Source organism: Myxine glutinosa, chromosome 12, assembly GCF_964187855.1.
Source record: "Myxine glutinosa chromosome 12, kmMyxGlut1.1, whole genome shotgun sequence".
Taxonomy (NCBI): Eukaryota; Metazoa; Chordata; class Myxini; order Myxiniformes; family Myxinidae; genus Myxine; species Myxine glutinosa.
Window position 1 is genome coordinate 64,757 of NC_136272.1, and position 17,412 is coordinate 82,168.

General features: G+C 49.7%; 1 protein-coding gene across 6 annotated transcripts in view; it reads right to left on the reverse strand.

Moving 5' to 3' along the window:
- ATRIP (ATR interacting protein) overlaps positions 1-17,412 on the reverse strand; it is a 196,376-nt gene that overhangs the window by 29,099 nt on the left and 149,865 nt on the right. For all 6 annotated transcript variants that reach the window (XM_068133376.2, XM_078766391.1, XM_078766390.1 and 3 more), the window contains one exon: positions 7,937-8,079. In XM_068133376.2, coding sequence (XP_067989477.2) covers positions 7,937-8,079 — 143 coding nt within the window. The remainder of the gene's footprint in view (positions 1-7,936; positions 8,080-17,412) is intronic.

Sequence of the window (17,412 nt, forward strand, 5' to 3'; positions counted from 1 at the left end):
TTTGGAGGGGAGGGGCAAGGGGGAATATTTGAAAGAGATGGGTGATCGGGAAGATTTGGAGGGGGGGCAAGGGGGTAGATTTGGAGGGGAGGAGTGATGGGGAAGTTTTGAAGGGTGGGGGGGGGGGGGGTTGATGGGGAAGATTTGGAGGGAAGGGGTGATGGGGAAGTTTTGGAGGGAAGGGGTGATGGGGAAGTTTTGGAGGGGAGGGGTAAGATTGGATTTTGAAAAGTGTACGATTAATTGGAAACGAACATTTATTGCAAAATGAGTTTCTTGAGACATTCGAGTCAAAAATACGTTTGAGGACGCTGAAGGATGGGTGGAGTGCTCGAGAGTTTAGGGCATGAATGAAAGAGGCACTGTAAGAGATGGAATTTTTTTTTGGAATGAATAGATTTGGTGAGCAAGTCGAAAGCATCCCTTTATAGAAGAAGAAGAAGAAGAAAAAGGTGTTATAGACTACGACAGAATAGTTCTTCAGGGGACAGATTAAACATTTTTTAACAACGTGATCACGTGATCACGAACAACGTGGTCGAAGAACGAACGAACAAATAAAAACGAACAAACGGATAAGAACAGAGAAGGAAATCTTTTTTTTGTTTTTTTTTTTGAGGAGATTTTAAAACAAGGAAGACCGGGAAAAGGTGGGGTGAACGGTGGGGTGAAAAGACCGGGGAAAACAGAGACCGAAAGTAATTGCAGTGCGATCGAAGAACCGCTGAGACAAAAACAAAGCCTCAAGCCAAGGTCGGACACGGTAGCCTACTACATTAGGCCTCAGAATACGCGACACGAAATAACCGACGATTCTGTACACAGGTATGAAAAACCAACACCGAGAATCCTATTAAAGACACCCCAATAGGTACATACACCGAAAGAAAGATACAGTTTCGACAAAAACACAATTGTGAAAAATTACTTAACTTCGAAAGCGAGCGAGCAGGGACAGCTTTGAAGAGACGTGACCTCCCTCGTGAATAAAGACACAAACACACACAAAAAAAGAACTCAAACACTCCACACAAGCCATCATCCAGAAGCTGGAAGTCCCCTCCCTTTCTGGTGTAAATTCTAAGAAAAAAGGTAAGAATTGCAGGCTCGCACGACACCAACATGGCATCAACAGATTGCAAGAAAACATTCACAAGCAAATCAGGAAACGTTCGAGTATATCGCACGCATAGCATCAAGACTTTTTAACTGGGACATTGTGCATTCTTAGTTGCTTTTCATCAACCACGCCGCACACAGGTTTCGAGCTGCCCAAGGCATCCCTAGATAGCCCACAATGCACCTGCGAACACACTCTCCAAGCCATGTCATCTCACATGCATGGTTCCCCTTTACTGACGTTTATCCTGGTCAATCTGCATCTCAGAACAGGGTCTCCACAGGGGCAGAAAAACGTTCAGACGTTGCAGTTTATCGAGCTGCACCAGATCATCTTTGCTCACCTGTGCACCTCCGCACGGTCCACACTGAGTGCAGTGTCACCTCCCGCACACCTGTACGCGCGTGCTTCCACAGGCATCGTATTTCCCCAATCTTCTGCCCATCTCGAATGTCCCGGTTAATCCGCCTTTATAGCTGCACCGGACAGTTGGTGAGTTCTCGCCGGCATTCTCCACGCTCACCTCTCCCCAGGCACAATGCTAGTCTAGCTTGCATGCCTACATGCCTAAAGCCTAACTGCCTACATCCTCGCGCGGTAGCTCCACGCATCGTTCAATCTCTCATCCGCACCCCAAATTGGTAGTTCATGTATGTGCAGCCACCCGACTGCTGGTTGCATCATTTTAAAACCTCAGGCACGCCGAACTCCAAACAAAATGGCGAATGTACACTTTTGCAACTCCATGTAAGATACCTTAGCTTTCATGATATGACGCTGAACTATATCTATAGTGAGCTCCGATTCCCAAATCTCACATAATTCACAAAACCTCCGTCTTCTAACCACTCAAATACACGACATTAAATATGCGCATTCCATTCTCTCGCCCCGCAATCCCCCGCTGGCTCATGGCTCTTGCTGCCAAGGCAACCAAACTGTCCGCGTGATCGCCTGCTCTCCGCGCTTTGCATGACCACGGCTCGCTCCTGACTCCTCACACTGCAAAGGGAATCCCGAGTCTTGGTGTTTAGAGAAGTTGAGCGCTTATAATTTTGTCCCGGTGACATGACTATGACTATTAATCCAATTAAATACTTACCTATCCTAGTTCGGCTCAATTGATTTTCCTGTTCTCGACATCCGAATGCAGCCGACTTTCACCCAACGTAATTTGACACTTTGCGGGCGATGTTATACGCACCAGAATTTTGTCATATTCGACCAACCCATGTTCGTCTTCTTTTTCAAATACAATTACCACCCATCATCTTTCTCCAGATGTTCCTTGTCTATCACCCTCTTGCAGGTACTCTTCCTTTCTCCACAACCCGTTGGCACTAATGGGGGCACTTATCCAGCTTCCCCGATTGACAGGTGCACGTCATTCCAAGTCCTACAAGGAGAGTATCGACCCCCTCCTTGGCCTAAGCAGAATGTTTGGGACTGTGTATGTGAGAATCCAGTTTTTCTTTCAAAACGGCCTCTTTGAAACTCTTCGCCATACGTTCGCACGCAACATTTCTGCCGGACTTTGACGCCGCACGAGCGTACAGATTGTCTTACAAACCTGCCACCTTGAAACGCTTCCCGCGCATGACGCGACCGAGTGTCCAGGCTCTCCGAGCCTGGATACTCGCACAGGTGTCATAGGCTCTAGCCACCTGTACCCTTATCTTTAACAAATTCTCCCACACTCTGTCCGTGTCCCCGTTACCTTATCGTTTCGATGCGTGCCGGTAGGTCGGGTCAAGGCAGAGTCCCCCACTCGAGAGCGGCAAGACCTCATACTACCAAGAAAGGTCTCACTCATTACGTGGCGCCGGTGATCTTGCCCCCCCCCCCTCCCCTAGTAGTGAACCCCCCTCTCCCTTCTCCTCAGGACACATTCTGCAGACTACGCCAATTTTCCTAGGGATTTATCCCCTCACCAGGAATGATAATTTGACCAAACTCAGACACTTAAAGGAGAATTTATTAAAGGTAACATGCACATGGGAAAGCTGCTATTTAAGTGTAACAGCAGCTTCTCAATCAAAACATATCAGGCCAAGGTTTTTATACTTCACAGGAAATAATGAAAGGAAATTTCAAAGACAAGACGGAAAGCATAACAATCAGGGCTGTTTCAGTAAGGGGAAAGCTATCTTCTGTTCACGCAGCTTTTGCCCAAGGTCAGAGCCTGGAAACTGCAACAACAGGCCATGTTATTACAGGCCATGGGTCGTTTCTGCCAGCTCCGCACAATTCCCAGAATGCTCAAGGGCTTCTCCGGCAACAGAGCCAAATGTATGAAATCCACCACATGATGAAATTATGGTTGATAACTGTTGCAGTTCCCGCTTCAATGGGTGACAGCTTATAAAAGGGGCTGAGTTGTCGGGAGAGGGATTGTCTGCATTTGTCTGGCTTCAGGTTGGCAAGAAGGATAATGTACTTTACATATGACTGGCCTTATATAATGCATTGATGAACGCTGGCTTATAGATTATTACTCTTTTAATAGATGGTGTGGAGTTCGATTGGAATAAAGCTCACGATATCTGGAGTTTATGTGGACTTGATTTTCACAACATTATATTTCCGATCCGAGTCCTTGTGTTGAGGACCATGGACAAGCTCCAATGACTCGAGACGTTCTGCGGGGGTCCTCAGGCAACGAATGCCGGCAGCCAATGGGGACATTGGTATAGTTATCTCCAGGAGAGTATCGACCGCCTTCTCCTCACATCTAATGCGTGACGCATTTGTGGCAGGCATCGCCTTGCCGGCCATAAGGCTGAGTTTGCTCGGGAAAACTGCTATGTCGCTTCAGGCGGCGTTCGAGCAGGCGTACGGCTGCCCCTACATAACCACGGGGGCTGTGGCCGAGGTTTGCACGGAGCCAGCTCTCACGGCTGAGTGATCTTTTGCCGGCTCTGCCGCAGCACCAGTATCAGCCGCCGCACTGTCGGTTGTGGACGAGGAGAGTTTGAGCGCTGCCGCCGCCTCTTCTTCTTCTTCAGAGAATGCAAAATGCTATTTCTTTGGCAATAAAAGGCACGTGTGGGCTTTGTGCCCTGCCAAAGATGCTTTACGTCATAATTGTGGCCGGAAAGATCACTTTGCGAAGGTTTGCCGCGAGGCCAAGACACGGCGCGCAACCCTCGCAGGAACCAACACCTCACACTTTTCACGCTTCGGGAACCCGGGAATATCACGCAGTCTGCAAAGCGCTGTGCTACTGGTGCTCGTGGAGGGGAAGCCGAACAATGCGCTGGTGGATACCGGAAGCAGTACAAGCTTCGTGAGTCAAGCTCTGGTGCCGTGGGACACGGTTGGACCATGGGACAAGTCGCACGATGAATCTACCTGGCGTCTTCGGGGCTGTGGGTCCGCACAAAGGGCTTGTGTACACTTAATCTGGTTGTCAGCGATGTGTCGTATCTCAATGTCAAACTCATGATAATGCCTGATCTATGTGCAGATGTGCTGCTGGGACACGATAGTCTGCATAGACATGGGCTGTCATAAATGCAATTTTTTCAAGGGGAGAATACACTTTTGGTGTGCGGTCTGGCCAAAATGTCCATAGAACCACCGGTTCTGTTCCCTATCTGACAGCCGATTGTAAACCACAAACTGTAAAGTCACGACGGTATACTTGGGCCAATACCTAGTGCATTGCGGATGAGACTAAGCGATTGTTATGGGAGGGTATTATAGAGCCGAGTCGGTCTCCCATGTAGAGCACAGGTGCTCGTAGTGCACACGGACAACCACCGAAAGCCCTTGGTCGCCAAGTATTCCCAGACAATCAATCGATTCACGCAGTTAGATGCGTATCCCTTTCCGAAAATGGACGATTTAGTGAGGGAGGTGGCAAAGTACCGCATCTTCAGTACTCTGGACTTGAAAAGTGCATATCATCAGATACCTATATGCGAGTCAGACAGGCCATATACGGGGTTCCAGTCCAGACAATGGCTATTTCAATTCCGTCGCATACCGTTTGGGGTAACGAACAGAGTGACTTGCTTTCAACGTGTGATCACTGATATTGTGGCTAGAGAGCAATTTAAAGACATTTTCGTGTATGTTGCTTTCAACGTGTGATCACTGATATTGTGGCTAGAGAGCAATTAAAAGACATTTTCGTGTATGTGGATAACGTGACTGTTTGCGGACATACCCAGGAGGATCACGATGCAAACTTGAAACAATTATTGACAGTGGCGCGACAGTACAATCTGACCTTCAATGAGGATAAGTATCACTATGCTACTAAGACAATAGACCTCCTTGGGTACACGGTGACCGGGGGCAAGATAAAGCCTGACGCCAAGCGCCTACGGCCTTTGCTCGAGATGGCGGCTCTGTGTGATTGGGCATCCGTGAAGCATGCCTTAGGGCTATTTGCTCATGATAGCCGGTGGGTACAAGGTTACTATGAGAAAATAAGGCCTTTGGTGGATTGTAAAGCCTTCCCTTTGACGATGGCTGCAAAGGACGCATTTCAAAATCTGAAGGAAAATATTGCGGGGGTGTGCGTGACTTCCATCGACGACACAATACCATTCCTGGTCGAGACAGATGCCTCGGATGGTGCGATTGCAGCGATCCTCATCCAGGAGGGTCGACCAGTGGCATTTGTTTTGCGCACTTTGTCCCCGAGTGAACGCAGACATTCCACCATCGAAAAGGAGGCATACGCGATCATGGAATCAGTCAGACGGTGGCACCATTTGCTTCTGGGCAAAAAGTTTGATCTCATGACTGATCAGCAGTCTGTCGCATTCATGTACGACCATCGGCATGGCACGCACGATGCATTAAGAATGAGAAAATATCGAGATGGAGGGTGGAACTGGCTGATTATTGTTATGATATAGTCTATCGGCCAGGATGCGAAAATGTGGCCGCTGACGCTTTGTCTAGACCGGTTTGTGCGGGCATGACCACCGATGATCTGCGGGTCATACACAAATCATTGTGTCATCCGCAACTTGCCCATTTTGTTCGCTGCCGTAATCTTCCCTTCTCGGTGGAGGACGTTAGACAACTATGTCGGGCATGCCCCGTGTGCGCTGAGCTAAAGCCTTGGTTCTATAAGCCATCGCCGGGAACTCTGATTCAAGCCGGCCGACCTTGGGAGAGACTAGGCATTGATTTCAATGGGCCTTTACCATCATCGCGGTCACTTCGCTATATGTTGATGGTTGTGGACGAATACTCTCAATTCCCTTTTGCATTCCCGTGTCCGGCCATGTGGGCTGCGATGGTAATTCGGTGTCTCCATCAGCTGTTTCTATTGTTCAGGTATCTGGCCTTTATTCACTCGGATCGGGGTGCCACCTTTATGTCTCAGAAGGGTAAAGTCCTTTCTTGTAGAGCGGGGAATCGCCACCAGCCGAACTACTCAGTATAATCCGCTAGGGAACTGACAAGTAGAGCGATTTAATGGAGTAGTCTGGAAGGCTGTAGAGATGGGGTTGCGGACGCGATCATTGGGAATTCATCAATGGCCTCAGGTATTGCCCGAGGCTTCACATGCGATCCAGACTTTACTCTTCACGGCAACTAATGAAATGCCGCACGAGCGAATGTTCCGCTACCAGTGACGCAGTTCGAGCGGGTCGGTCGTTGCCAGGGTGGTTGGCAGAGCCGGGGCCGTGTTCTTAAAGCGTCTGGTTCGGCAAAGCAAGTACGAGCCTTCTGTCGATCGGGTCGACGTGCTGGAGGCGAACCCGGAATACACAAATGTCTGAATGGCTGATGAACGGTTAGTTATTGTGTCAATACGGCATTAACCTCCGTGCGGAGAGAATTCAAGCGCTGGGCCGTGTGAAGGAAATGCAGCAGAGCCGAACTCGCCCGACCAGCTCATGACACCAGCACCTACACTTTTGGACTCAGTGACCACTTTACCATCTTCAGATCCCTTGCTAACCAATGGGTCCGCGATTCCCGAGCCGTCATTGGGATCTGATTTGACTAGACGGGAGTCGCCCCGTTCAGCGGCCTCTGAGCCCGGTAACCGCATGCTACCGTACTCGAGCTGGGCGAGAATGTCGCAGGCTGCAACGCTTGGGATGGTAAGGGGGGGGCAGGGGAGGGGGAATTGTTTTGTGACTTCGATGCCGTATAAATAATTTATAATCATGCGGGCTTGCTGGAACTTTAACCCAAGGGTGAATGTCATGAAATTATGGTTGATACTGTTGCAGTTCCCACTTCAACTGGTGACAGCTTATAAAAGGGGCTGAGTTGTCGGGAGAGGGATTGTCTGCATTTGTCTGGCTTCAAGTTGGTAAGAAAGATAATGTGCCTCACATATGACTGGCCTTATATAATGCATTGATGAACGCTGGCTTATAGATTATTACTCTTTTAATAGATGGTGTGGAGTTCGATTGGAATAAAGCTCACGATATCTGGAGTTTATGTGGACTTGATTTTAACCACACACCAGAGAGAGCGAGGGTGGAGGGGAGGTCCGGAGAGAGCAGGGGCGGAGGGGAGGACCAGAAAGAATGAGGGTGGAGGGGAGGTGCGGACAGAGCGGCGGTAGAGGGGAGGAACAGATAGAGCGAGGGCGGAGGGGAGGACCAGAGAGAGCAAGGGTGGAGTAGAGGTCCGGAGAGAGCAAGGCAGAGGGGAGGACCGGAGAGAGCGTGGAGGTGGAGGGGTGACTCACACAATGCAGGGACAGAGGGGTGATAGTTGTGGTCGGTACAATTATAAAAGGGTATGGAAAGGGAAAAAAATAAAAATAAAAATAAAGGACAGACAACATTGTAAAATTTTGTATCACTGATGACAAAACATGTCAGGTACCAGAATGTGAACACAGGTGCGATGTCGTCAAGCAACGAGATGCCAATTCAGTAAGCAGATGTGTTGCTGCAGCAACGACATTTGGGTGTGAGTGAGGGTCCAAACACCGTGAAAACAAGGAAGATTGCAGCAGAAACTCAAGGCTGGGGAAGAAAATGAGGATAATAACATTTATCATCAGTGATAGATGCACCTTGATAAATAAACATATTGTGGAATTTTTTTAGAAATGCTCTATTTATACGACTGAACTGGAAGTGATAAATTAAGGATTAATGTGTGAATCTTTTTTCAAACACAAATATAAGGGTGAAATGTAAGATGAGAGAGAACATAATTGGACAATAAAAGGTGAAATGTAAATATGTAAGAGGTGTAGGTGAATAAAGCAAGATGTGAGAGCGTGAGAGAGTGAGAGAGAGAGTGAGAGAGAGAGTGAGAGAGAGTGAGAGAGAGAGTGAGAGAGAGTGAGAGAGAGAGTGCGAGAGAGTGAGAGAGAGAGTGAGAGAGAGAGTGAGAGAGAGAGTGTGAGAGAGAGAGAGAGTGGGTGAGAGAGTGAGTGAGTGAGTGAGTGAGAGAGTGAGAGAGTGAGAGAGTGAGAGAGTGAGGGTGAGAGAGAGAGAGAGAGAGAGTGAGAGAGTGAGAGAGAGGGTGAGAGAGTGAGAGAGTGAGAGAGTAAGAGAGTGAGAGAGTGAGAGAGAGAGAGAGAGAGAGAGAGAGTGAGAGAGAGAGTGAGAGAGTGAGAGAGTGAGAGAGTGAGAGAGTGAGAGAGTGAGAGAGTGAGAGAGTGAGAGAGTGAGAGAGAGAGGAATTGGACAATAACAGGTGAAATTAAAAGAGGTAAATGGTAAGGTTTGACCTTAGAATATTGCAATTGGTGTGATGCGCTTCCTCAAACATGGAATCCTTAATTAAACTATAACGGCACTCAGTAGAGAGCATACCTCCGCCTGGTTGGCCATATCACTCAATGGTGAAGAATCACTTAAGAAAATTAAATAATTCTCATATCCGAATCCATATTCAGATCTTCACCAACATCGAATAGATTATTCCTTGTCAGACACACAACCTGTCCAACAAGTTTCGTCCAAATCCATCCATAACTTTTTGACATATCCTGCTATGTATCGTTTTTGGCCCCATCTCCCAATGGTGAAAAACACTTTAAAAATTCTAGTAGCTGGATCCAAATCCGGATCTTCACCAAAATCGAATCATTTCATCCTTGTGACATACACTACATCTCTGCCAAATTTCGTCCGAATCCGTCCACAACTTTGTGAGATATTTTGTTCACAAACAGTCAGACAAACAGACGAAAAATCACTCATAGTGATTTTAACATAGTGACTCATAGTGATCTTAACACTTGGGAAAACAGAACAAAGTAGAATGCACTCGGAAGAGCATCCTTTTGACCTCAAAAATAATTAATGATTGCTTTCAGTGACCTGATGTGCAAATCGTCTTCAAAGTTTGAGGTTAATCGGATGAAAATTGAGCAATTTAGGAATTTCTAAAAAGTGGTTGACCTTTGGCCTATGTTGCTCTTTTGGCCTGTGGTGATCTCAAAAATAATTGGTGGTTGAATTCAGTTTGCTGATATGTAAATCCCAATCAAGGTTCAAGTGAATCGAATGAAAATTGAGGATTTTAGAAATTTGAAATTGTTGTTGACCTTTGGCCTATGTTGACCTTTTTGCCTATGCTGATCTCAAAAATAGTTGGTGGTTGAATTCAGTTAGCCGATGTGTAAATCCGATTCAAATTCCAAGTCAATCGGATGAAAATTGAGGATTTTAGAAATTGGAAAAAAGTAGTTGACCTTTGGCCAACAGTGATCTCAAAAATAGTTGGTGGTTGAATTCAGTTAATTAATTTTTTTTTATTTTTTTTTTGTATACAAGATCGAGGCTCGTGAAAGAGCTAACATTAATCACACAAACAGTCAAACCGACACAAAGAAACACAAAAATAAGGGGAGCGGAAGAAAAGATGGGGAGAGAAGGGGAAGGACACAAACACAACATTTGAGAGCAAGGACATCGAGAGAAATGTTGGAGGGAGGGGGCTTGGGGGGAGGTGGGAGAGGTATAAAACACATGAACACTGCAAGGACTTCCAGGGAAGAAGTTGGAATTTCCAAAAAAAAAAAAGTGCATCTGGGATGAATTAGCGGGGGCAGAAAAGATCAAGGTTTTGGATGGGGGAAGATAAGAGATGGTGGTGAACAGCTGTTTTAAAGACCTGGAGGGAGGAGTGGGATTGAAGGGAGTGGGGGAGTTTGTTCCAGAGGCGGGAGAAAAGAGGAATGAAAGAGTGAAGGTGAGCAGAGAGCCTAGATTTTGGCAGTTTAACCATAAGAGGGTTGCTGGCAGATCTTGTACGACCTGTAGGAATATTAGGGGGACAGAGCACAGAGAGAGCTGGGGGAGCAAGGCCGGAGAGGAGTCGGTAGAAGACAGAAAGACCACCAACCTGCCTGCGGTGAGTGAATGAAAGGCCCTCAGAGTTAGCTTCATCGCAGGAGATTCCAATGATTCTGAAAGGTTTGGTTCAACAGCGTGAAACCGAGCTAGGTGTGAGGCAGGAGCACCGGCCCAGAGGGGGAAACAGTATTCCTTTGAGCTGCAGATGAAAGCCTTGTATGTGGTGAGGAGCTCAGGTGTGCCAAGGAAGGACTTCGCACGACGGAGGATGCACATTCGGCGACTGGCTTTGGAGGCCAGCTTGGAAATGTGGTTTTCCCCAAGAAAGATCATGGCAGATAGTGAGACCCAAAAGCTTGAGCGACAGAACTTCTTGGAGAGGATTGTTGAGAAAGCAGATGGGAGGATTTTCCAGTCAGTCTTTTCGGAGAGACAAAGTAAGAGTGTGAGATTTGTCAGGATTGAAAGACATGTTCCACTTGTTTCACCAGTCTGTGATTTTGTCCAGGTCTGCAGAGAGTGAGGAGGCTGCAGACTGCCGATCTGAGGTATGAGGAATGGAGCGGCAGATAGTGAAGTCATCAGCGAAGAGATAGAGAGGTTTTTTCCAGAGAGTCGGAGAGATAATTGATGAAGACCAGAAATAGCACAGGGCCCAGAACACTACCTTGGGGAACTCCAGCCAGAACAGGAAGGGGATATGAGAGAAACCCATTCAGGGCCACACGTTGCCTACGACCAGAGAGGAAGTCCGCAAGCCATGAGTGGAGATTTCCATGGATAATGTCGTGAAAATCATCCACAGACATGACTTGTACCTTGGGTAGGTTTAATATCATTTAGATCTGTGTTAACATCCTGTAAAATACATTCATGCAATAGACATCAGAATCGGGGTATTACATACAAAATGACCGATATCAATAGGCAAAGCAAGCAAGTCCAGCATATAGGTGCATACATACCATTCAGACTACAGGACTATATGTCACAGTAAGTGTCGCAGGAGTGTCCTTGCGTCGCGGTTGTCCCGGGTCTTATAGACGCCCCTTTAGTGGGATAAGCGAGCACTCCCGGGTTCACCTTCAGTATAATTTCACTACATTCTCCCCGCCGTTAAAACGATACTGCCGCTAGGCAGGTCGCAAGCATGCGTCAGCAATAATCGATTGGGGTACGTCATTCCACGTCAGTCGGTCCACCCGTAGCGGTTGGGGCGGCGAACTACCCTGCCAGCTCGTACCCGGAGACTACCGGGTACGGCGTCCCCAAGCCCAGAGTCCCCCGCGTCGGAATAGCTGCTGGAGGTAGGTGTCGGAGGGGGCACCCCAGAGCCATCAGGCAAGGGAGTAGGCGACGACGGAAGTGACGGCAGTAGTTCCATAGAGGAAGCTTCAGTAGAGTCCATAGACTCGTAGATTGGTTCGTCGATATCCCTGTCGTCGACCCCACAAGGGGCGAGATGGCGTACAGAGACAGTAGACTCGCGTCCGTCTGCCGTTATCACACGAGCATGCTCGGGATTAGCCTGGAGTACCCGCACCTTATCAACAAAGGGGTCGTACTTGCTAGCGCGAACCGCTCGTTTGAGATAGGCCGGCCCTGGCTCAGCGAGCCAGCTGGGTATAGATTGGATACTACCCGAGTTTCTAGGGTGGTGGAACAGTCTTTCGTGAGATGTCTGGTTGGTGGATGTACATAGGAGAGCCCGGATCGAGTTTAGAGCCGCAGGTAGCGACCACGCCCATTTATCGAGGCCTCGGCCGAGGGTCCTGAGGCTTAGCATGACGGCCCCCCACATAATCCCATTAAAGCGTTCGATCTGCCCATTCGCCTGGGGCAAGTATCCCCTCACCTCCTGAGACAGGAACACCGCACCCCGATCGGTATGCACGTAGGCCGGATACCCAAACATAGAAAACAAATTTTGCAGGCACCGTATAAACGTGGCAGCCGTCATATCCCCGCACGTATAAGCAAAGGGGAATCGCGAATACTCATCAACGATAGTGAGCAGTTAACGAGAGTTACTCAACACCGGCAGCGGCCCTTTGAAATCCATCGCCAATCTCTCCCACGGTCTAGTAGCCCTAACCAGCGTCCCCATAGGAGGGTTGTAAAAACGCGGTTTGAGCTCCGCACAGATAGTGCACTCACGGCAGATCCGGCGGATGTCCTCAATCGAGTACGGCAGATTACCACTGCACACAAAATGCGGGAAACGCGCCACCCCGGGATGACACATAGTACCGTGCAAAGCGCGCAGTCCCTCCAAAGTTACAACCCCCGCGCAAGTGGCCGGCCTCGATAAGGCGTCGGCGACCAGGTTATCCTTCCCGGGCGGTATTTGATGGTGTAGCAGAAGTCGGCGAGTTCGATACGCCAGCGAGTGATTTTCTCATTCTTAATGCGTTGAGCCTGTAAGGTGTCGTACATGAACGCAACGCTTTGTTGGTCCGTGATGATTTGGAAACATCGCCCGAGCAAGTACGGCCGCCATCGCCGAATTGATTCGACGATCGTGTACGCTTCCTTTTCAACAGACGAATGCCCCCGCTCAGCGGAGGTGAGAGTCCGCGAAAAGAAAGCCACAGGGCGCCCCCCTTGGGAGAGAGTCGCCGCTATCGCATGATCCGAGGCATCACTTTCCAAGACGAAAGATGCACTCTCGTCAATTGTCGCTACAGCGGCGCCAGCGATGTCGGCCTTAAGGCCCCCGAAGGCTGGGCCCATGGGGAACGTGTCGCACGCCACAAGGGGGTGGAGCTTCGTGGAGAAATTTTGCACCCACTTTGAACAGTGGGCGAACAGCCCAAGAGCGCGTTTCAGCAAAGCCCAATCGCTAGGCGGAGCCATATCGAGCAAAGGTCGCAGACGCTCCTTATCCGGAGAGACAGAGCCATGGGTCACGGTGTACCCCAGAAGATCTACCGTGCGTAGAGAGTAACGACACTTAGCCTCATTCATGGTTAGGCGATATTTCTGCGCGACCTCGAGGAAGCGCTTCAGATTAGCGTCGTGATGCCCCTGGTCAAACCCACAAACCGTAAGATTGTCCAGATAGACAAAGACATCTGTCAAGTTCTCCTTCATAACGAGGTCATCCATAGCCCTCTGAAAACATGAGACCCCGTTTGTTACCCCAAAAGGGAGTCGAGTGAACTGGTACAACCGTTGACCCGATTCAAAGGCTGTATAGACGCGATCAGCCCTAGAGATGGGGACCTGATGATACGCACTACGCAGATCGAGAGTGCTGTAAACGGAGTACAGGGCCACCTGGCGTACCAGTGCATCCATCCCCGGTAAGGGGTAGGCATCCAGCTGTGTAAAACGATTAATCGTCTGTGAGTAGTCGATTACCATGCGCCGGCGATGGGCCTCACTTCGCACCACTAAGACTTGGGCCCGCCACGGCGACCGACTGGGTTCTATAATACCGTCCTTTAAGAGCTGGGCCGTTTCTTCCGCAATGAATTGCGCGTCTGCGTGAGAGTAGCGCCGCAATTTTACGGCTACAGGAGTACAATCAGTGGTCAGGTTGGGGAACAGCGAGAGAGGCTCCACGTCCATCTTAGCGAGTGCGCACACAGCAAGCGTGTCCGGCCCACCGAAGTCCATTTCCAAACGTCCATGTCGCTTAAGGAAATCGTGTCCTAACAGAACGTCGGCACATAACGCAGGTAATACCATGAGATGCACGTCTGGGAACATGCGTCCCTTTATCACAAGTTTCAATCAACATTCCCCTTTTGTGCTCAGCCGAAGTCCTTGGGAGGCCATGAAGATCCGTCGTGTAGTCCCGAGAACCGGCCACCCATGGTGATGCACTAGTCGTTGATCGATAAAACTATCCGTAGACCCCGTGTCGATTAAGGCTTGCGCAAAAACGCCCTTGACCTTGAGCGGAATGATGGCCTGAGCAAGGCCGGAAGATCCGGCAGGTATTGTGCCGTCCGGGCGAGAAGATCGCGCCTCGCGAGTGGATCCCACACCGGCTGCTGTTTTCCGGTCATTCGGGCAGCCCGTGGAGGACCCTCGTGACAAGCGCATAGTTGGCCGTGCTGGAGCAAGTGCGTGTAATTCGTAAGAGCCGCCGTCAGAGGGCGCTCGAGTCACGCGTAGAGGATCACTGCCATTCACCGTTTCATGAGCTGGTGCGATAGCGTGTAATTCGTAAGAGCCGCCGTCAGAGGGCGCTCGAGTCACGCGTAGAGGATCACTGCCATTCACCGTTTCATGAGCTGGTGCGATAGCGTGTAATTCATAAAAGCCGCCGTCGGATGGCACTCGAGTCACGTGCAGCGTTCGCTGCGAATCCAGAGGAGTTTTCAAAGCAGTACCTCGTTGCTTGTTTGAGGTGGGCGTCCGGACGCCAGCCAAGGCCGATCGCTCCGCGGTCGGTCGTGGTCGCGCCAGTTGTTTAGGCGGCCCGATGTCCCCCACCAAGGACGAGCGTGCAGCCAGGGGCCCACGAGGAGGGGATACGCTCATCAAGGCCGGGCGGGGTGCTCCGCTCAGTGCGCAGTCCGTTGGCTCAGCGATAAGCCCATTCAAGGCCGCGCGGGCTTCTTGCAGACCTTCGCGAAATGGCCCTTGGTGGAGCACAGATGGCATATTGCCTCCCTAGCCGGGCACTCTAATCTGGGGTGCTGCCGATTGCCACAAAAATAACACTTCGCGTACCATTCAGGCCGTGGCCGGGCAGCGGTAGCAGCAGTCAGGCCGGAAGCCGAGTCCGCTTCAGGAGCAGCCAGAGATTCGGCCGTAGTCGGGTCCGCCCCCATATCCTCGGCGGTAACCCTCTCCGGTCGCGCGAGTTGAGAAGTCCCCGCCACGACTCGTGGGTGGTCATAAGCGGTAGATTGTTCACGGGCATCTGTAAAGACGTGAGCCAACCGTAGTGCCTCCGTGAACGTCAGCTCCGCGGTCTCCAAGAGTCGGAGCCTCAAGGCTCCAGAGCTGATACCAGAGACGAAAGAATCTCAGAGAAGGTCATCCTGAACTTGCTCGTGTGTCCGTACCTCCTGAGCACTGTCCGCAAGGAGGTGTCGCAGCTCCTGTGCGTAGCGATCGATTGATTCCGATGGTTGTTGTCGCCGCTGAGAGAGCTGATGCGGGCCGTACACGGCGCTCCGTTTCTTTATGTATATTCGCTTTAGCTCGGCCAGAGCAGTGGCGTACGTCGCAAATCGAGCAATGCACCGGTAGACGCGGTGATGGACCTTCGACTAACACGGACAGCTTCACCGCGGCGGTGGGCTCGGTTTCATGCGCTGCGAAATAATTCTCCAGCGTTTTGAGCCAGTGGGTGAACTCCGACCCCGACTCCTACCTTGGGTAGGTTTAATATCATTTAGATCTGTGGTAACATCCTGTAAAATACATTCATGCAATAGACATCAGAATCGGGGTATTACATACGAAATGACCGATATCAATAGGCAAAGCAAGCAAGTCCAGCATATAGGTGCGTACATACCATTCAGACTACAGGACTATATGTCACAGTAAGTGTCGCAGGAGTGTCCTTGTGTCGCGGTTGTCCCGGGTCTTATAGACGCCCCTTTAGTGGGATAAGCGAGCACTCCCGGGTTCACCTTCAGTATAATTTCACTACAGATACCATAGGAGGAGAGTTTGGTGAGCAGAGCTGGGTGCCAGACCGCATCAAAGGCACATGATATATCAAGGGAGACAGCTCTGATTTCCTGTTTGGCATTGAGGACCTCCATCCATTTTTTAGACAGCAGAAGCAACATGTCCAGAGTAGAATGACCTGGTCTGGATCCAAATTGATGATCGGAGATCAAGCCATTGGAGAAGAGGACGGATTAGATATCTGAAGCAATGATGGATTCCATGACTTTGCTGATAATTGGGAGCAGGCTGATTGGTCTGTAGTTGCAAGGATCTGTTTTTGCACCTTTTTTGGGAAAAGCGGTAATGTTTGCTAATTTCCAAGATGCTGGCAGATGACCTTGAGCAATAGAGAGGGTGAAAACAACAGAGAGGGTGAGATAGAGCGGCAGAGCAGGATTTTAGGACCCGTGGGCTGATGCCGTCTGGTCCAGTTGCAGAATCAGAGTCGAGGTTTGACAAAAACGTATCCACCTTGTCAGCAGGAGAGAAGGACACAGAGTCCAGGAGCAGTTGGGTTCGACTGGGAAAGGTGTGAACAGAGAGAGATGGGTTTGGGACACAAGATTTTGAGGCAAACACAGAGTTGAGTCATTCGGCTTTGTCACGTGCGGAGTCAGCTGTGTCGCCATTTGAGGTGAGGGAGGGGATGGAGGGGGAACAAACACCAGACACGGATTTGACCAGACGCCACCAGGATTTGGAGGAAGGAGACAGGTTTGAGAGTTCAATCTTGAGTGTGGAGAGATAGCGCTTCCTGGCACTTCCTGGCATCTCCCCTATGGGCCGGTGCTCCTGCCTCACACCTAGCTCGGCTTCACGCTGTTGAAACCAAAGCTTTCAGAATTATTGGAATCTCCCGCGATGAAGCTATCTCTGAGGGCCTTTCACTCACTCACCGCAGGCAGGTAGGTGGTCTTTCTGTCTTCTACCGACTCCTCTCTGGCCTTGCACCCCCAGCTCTCTCTGTGCTCTGTCCCCCAAATATTCCTACAGGTCGCACAAGATCTGCCAGCAACCCTCTGATGGTTAAACTGCCGAAATCTCGGCTCTCTGCTCACCTTCACTCTTTCATTCCTCTTTTCTCCCGCCTCTGGAACAAACTCCCTCACTCCCTTCAATCCCACTCCTCCCTCCAGGTCTTTAAAACAGCTGTTCACCACCATCTCTTATCTTCCCCCATCCAAAACCTTGATCTTTTCTACCCCCGCTAATTCACCCCAGATCCACCTTGTTTGAAATTCCAACTTCTTTCCTGGAAGTCCTGGCAGTGTCCATATGTTTTATACCTCTCCCACCGCCCCCTTCCCATGCCCCCCCCCAAAGCCCTCGCCCTCTCTCAGATTTTTTTTTTTTTTTTTTGTTTTTTGTTTTTTTTTGTATACAAGATCGAGGCTCGTGAAA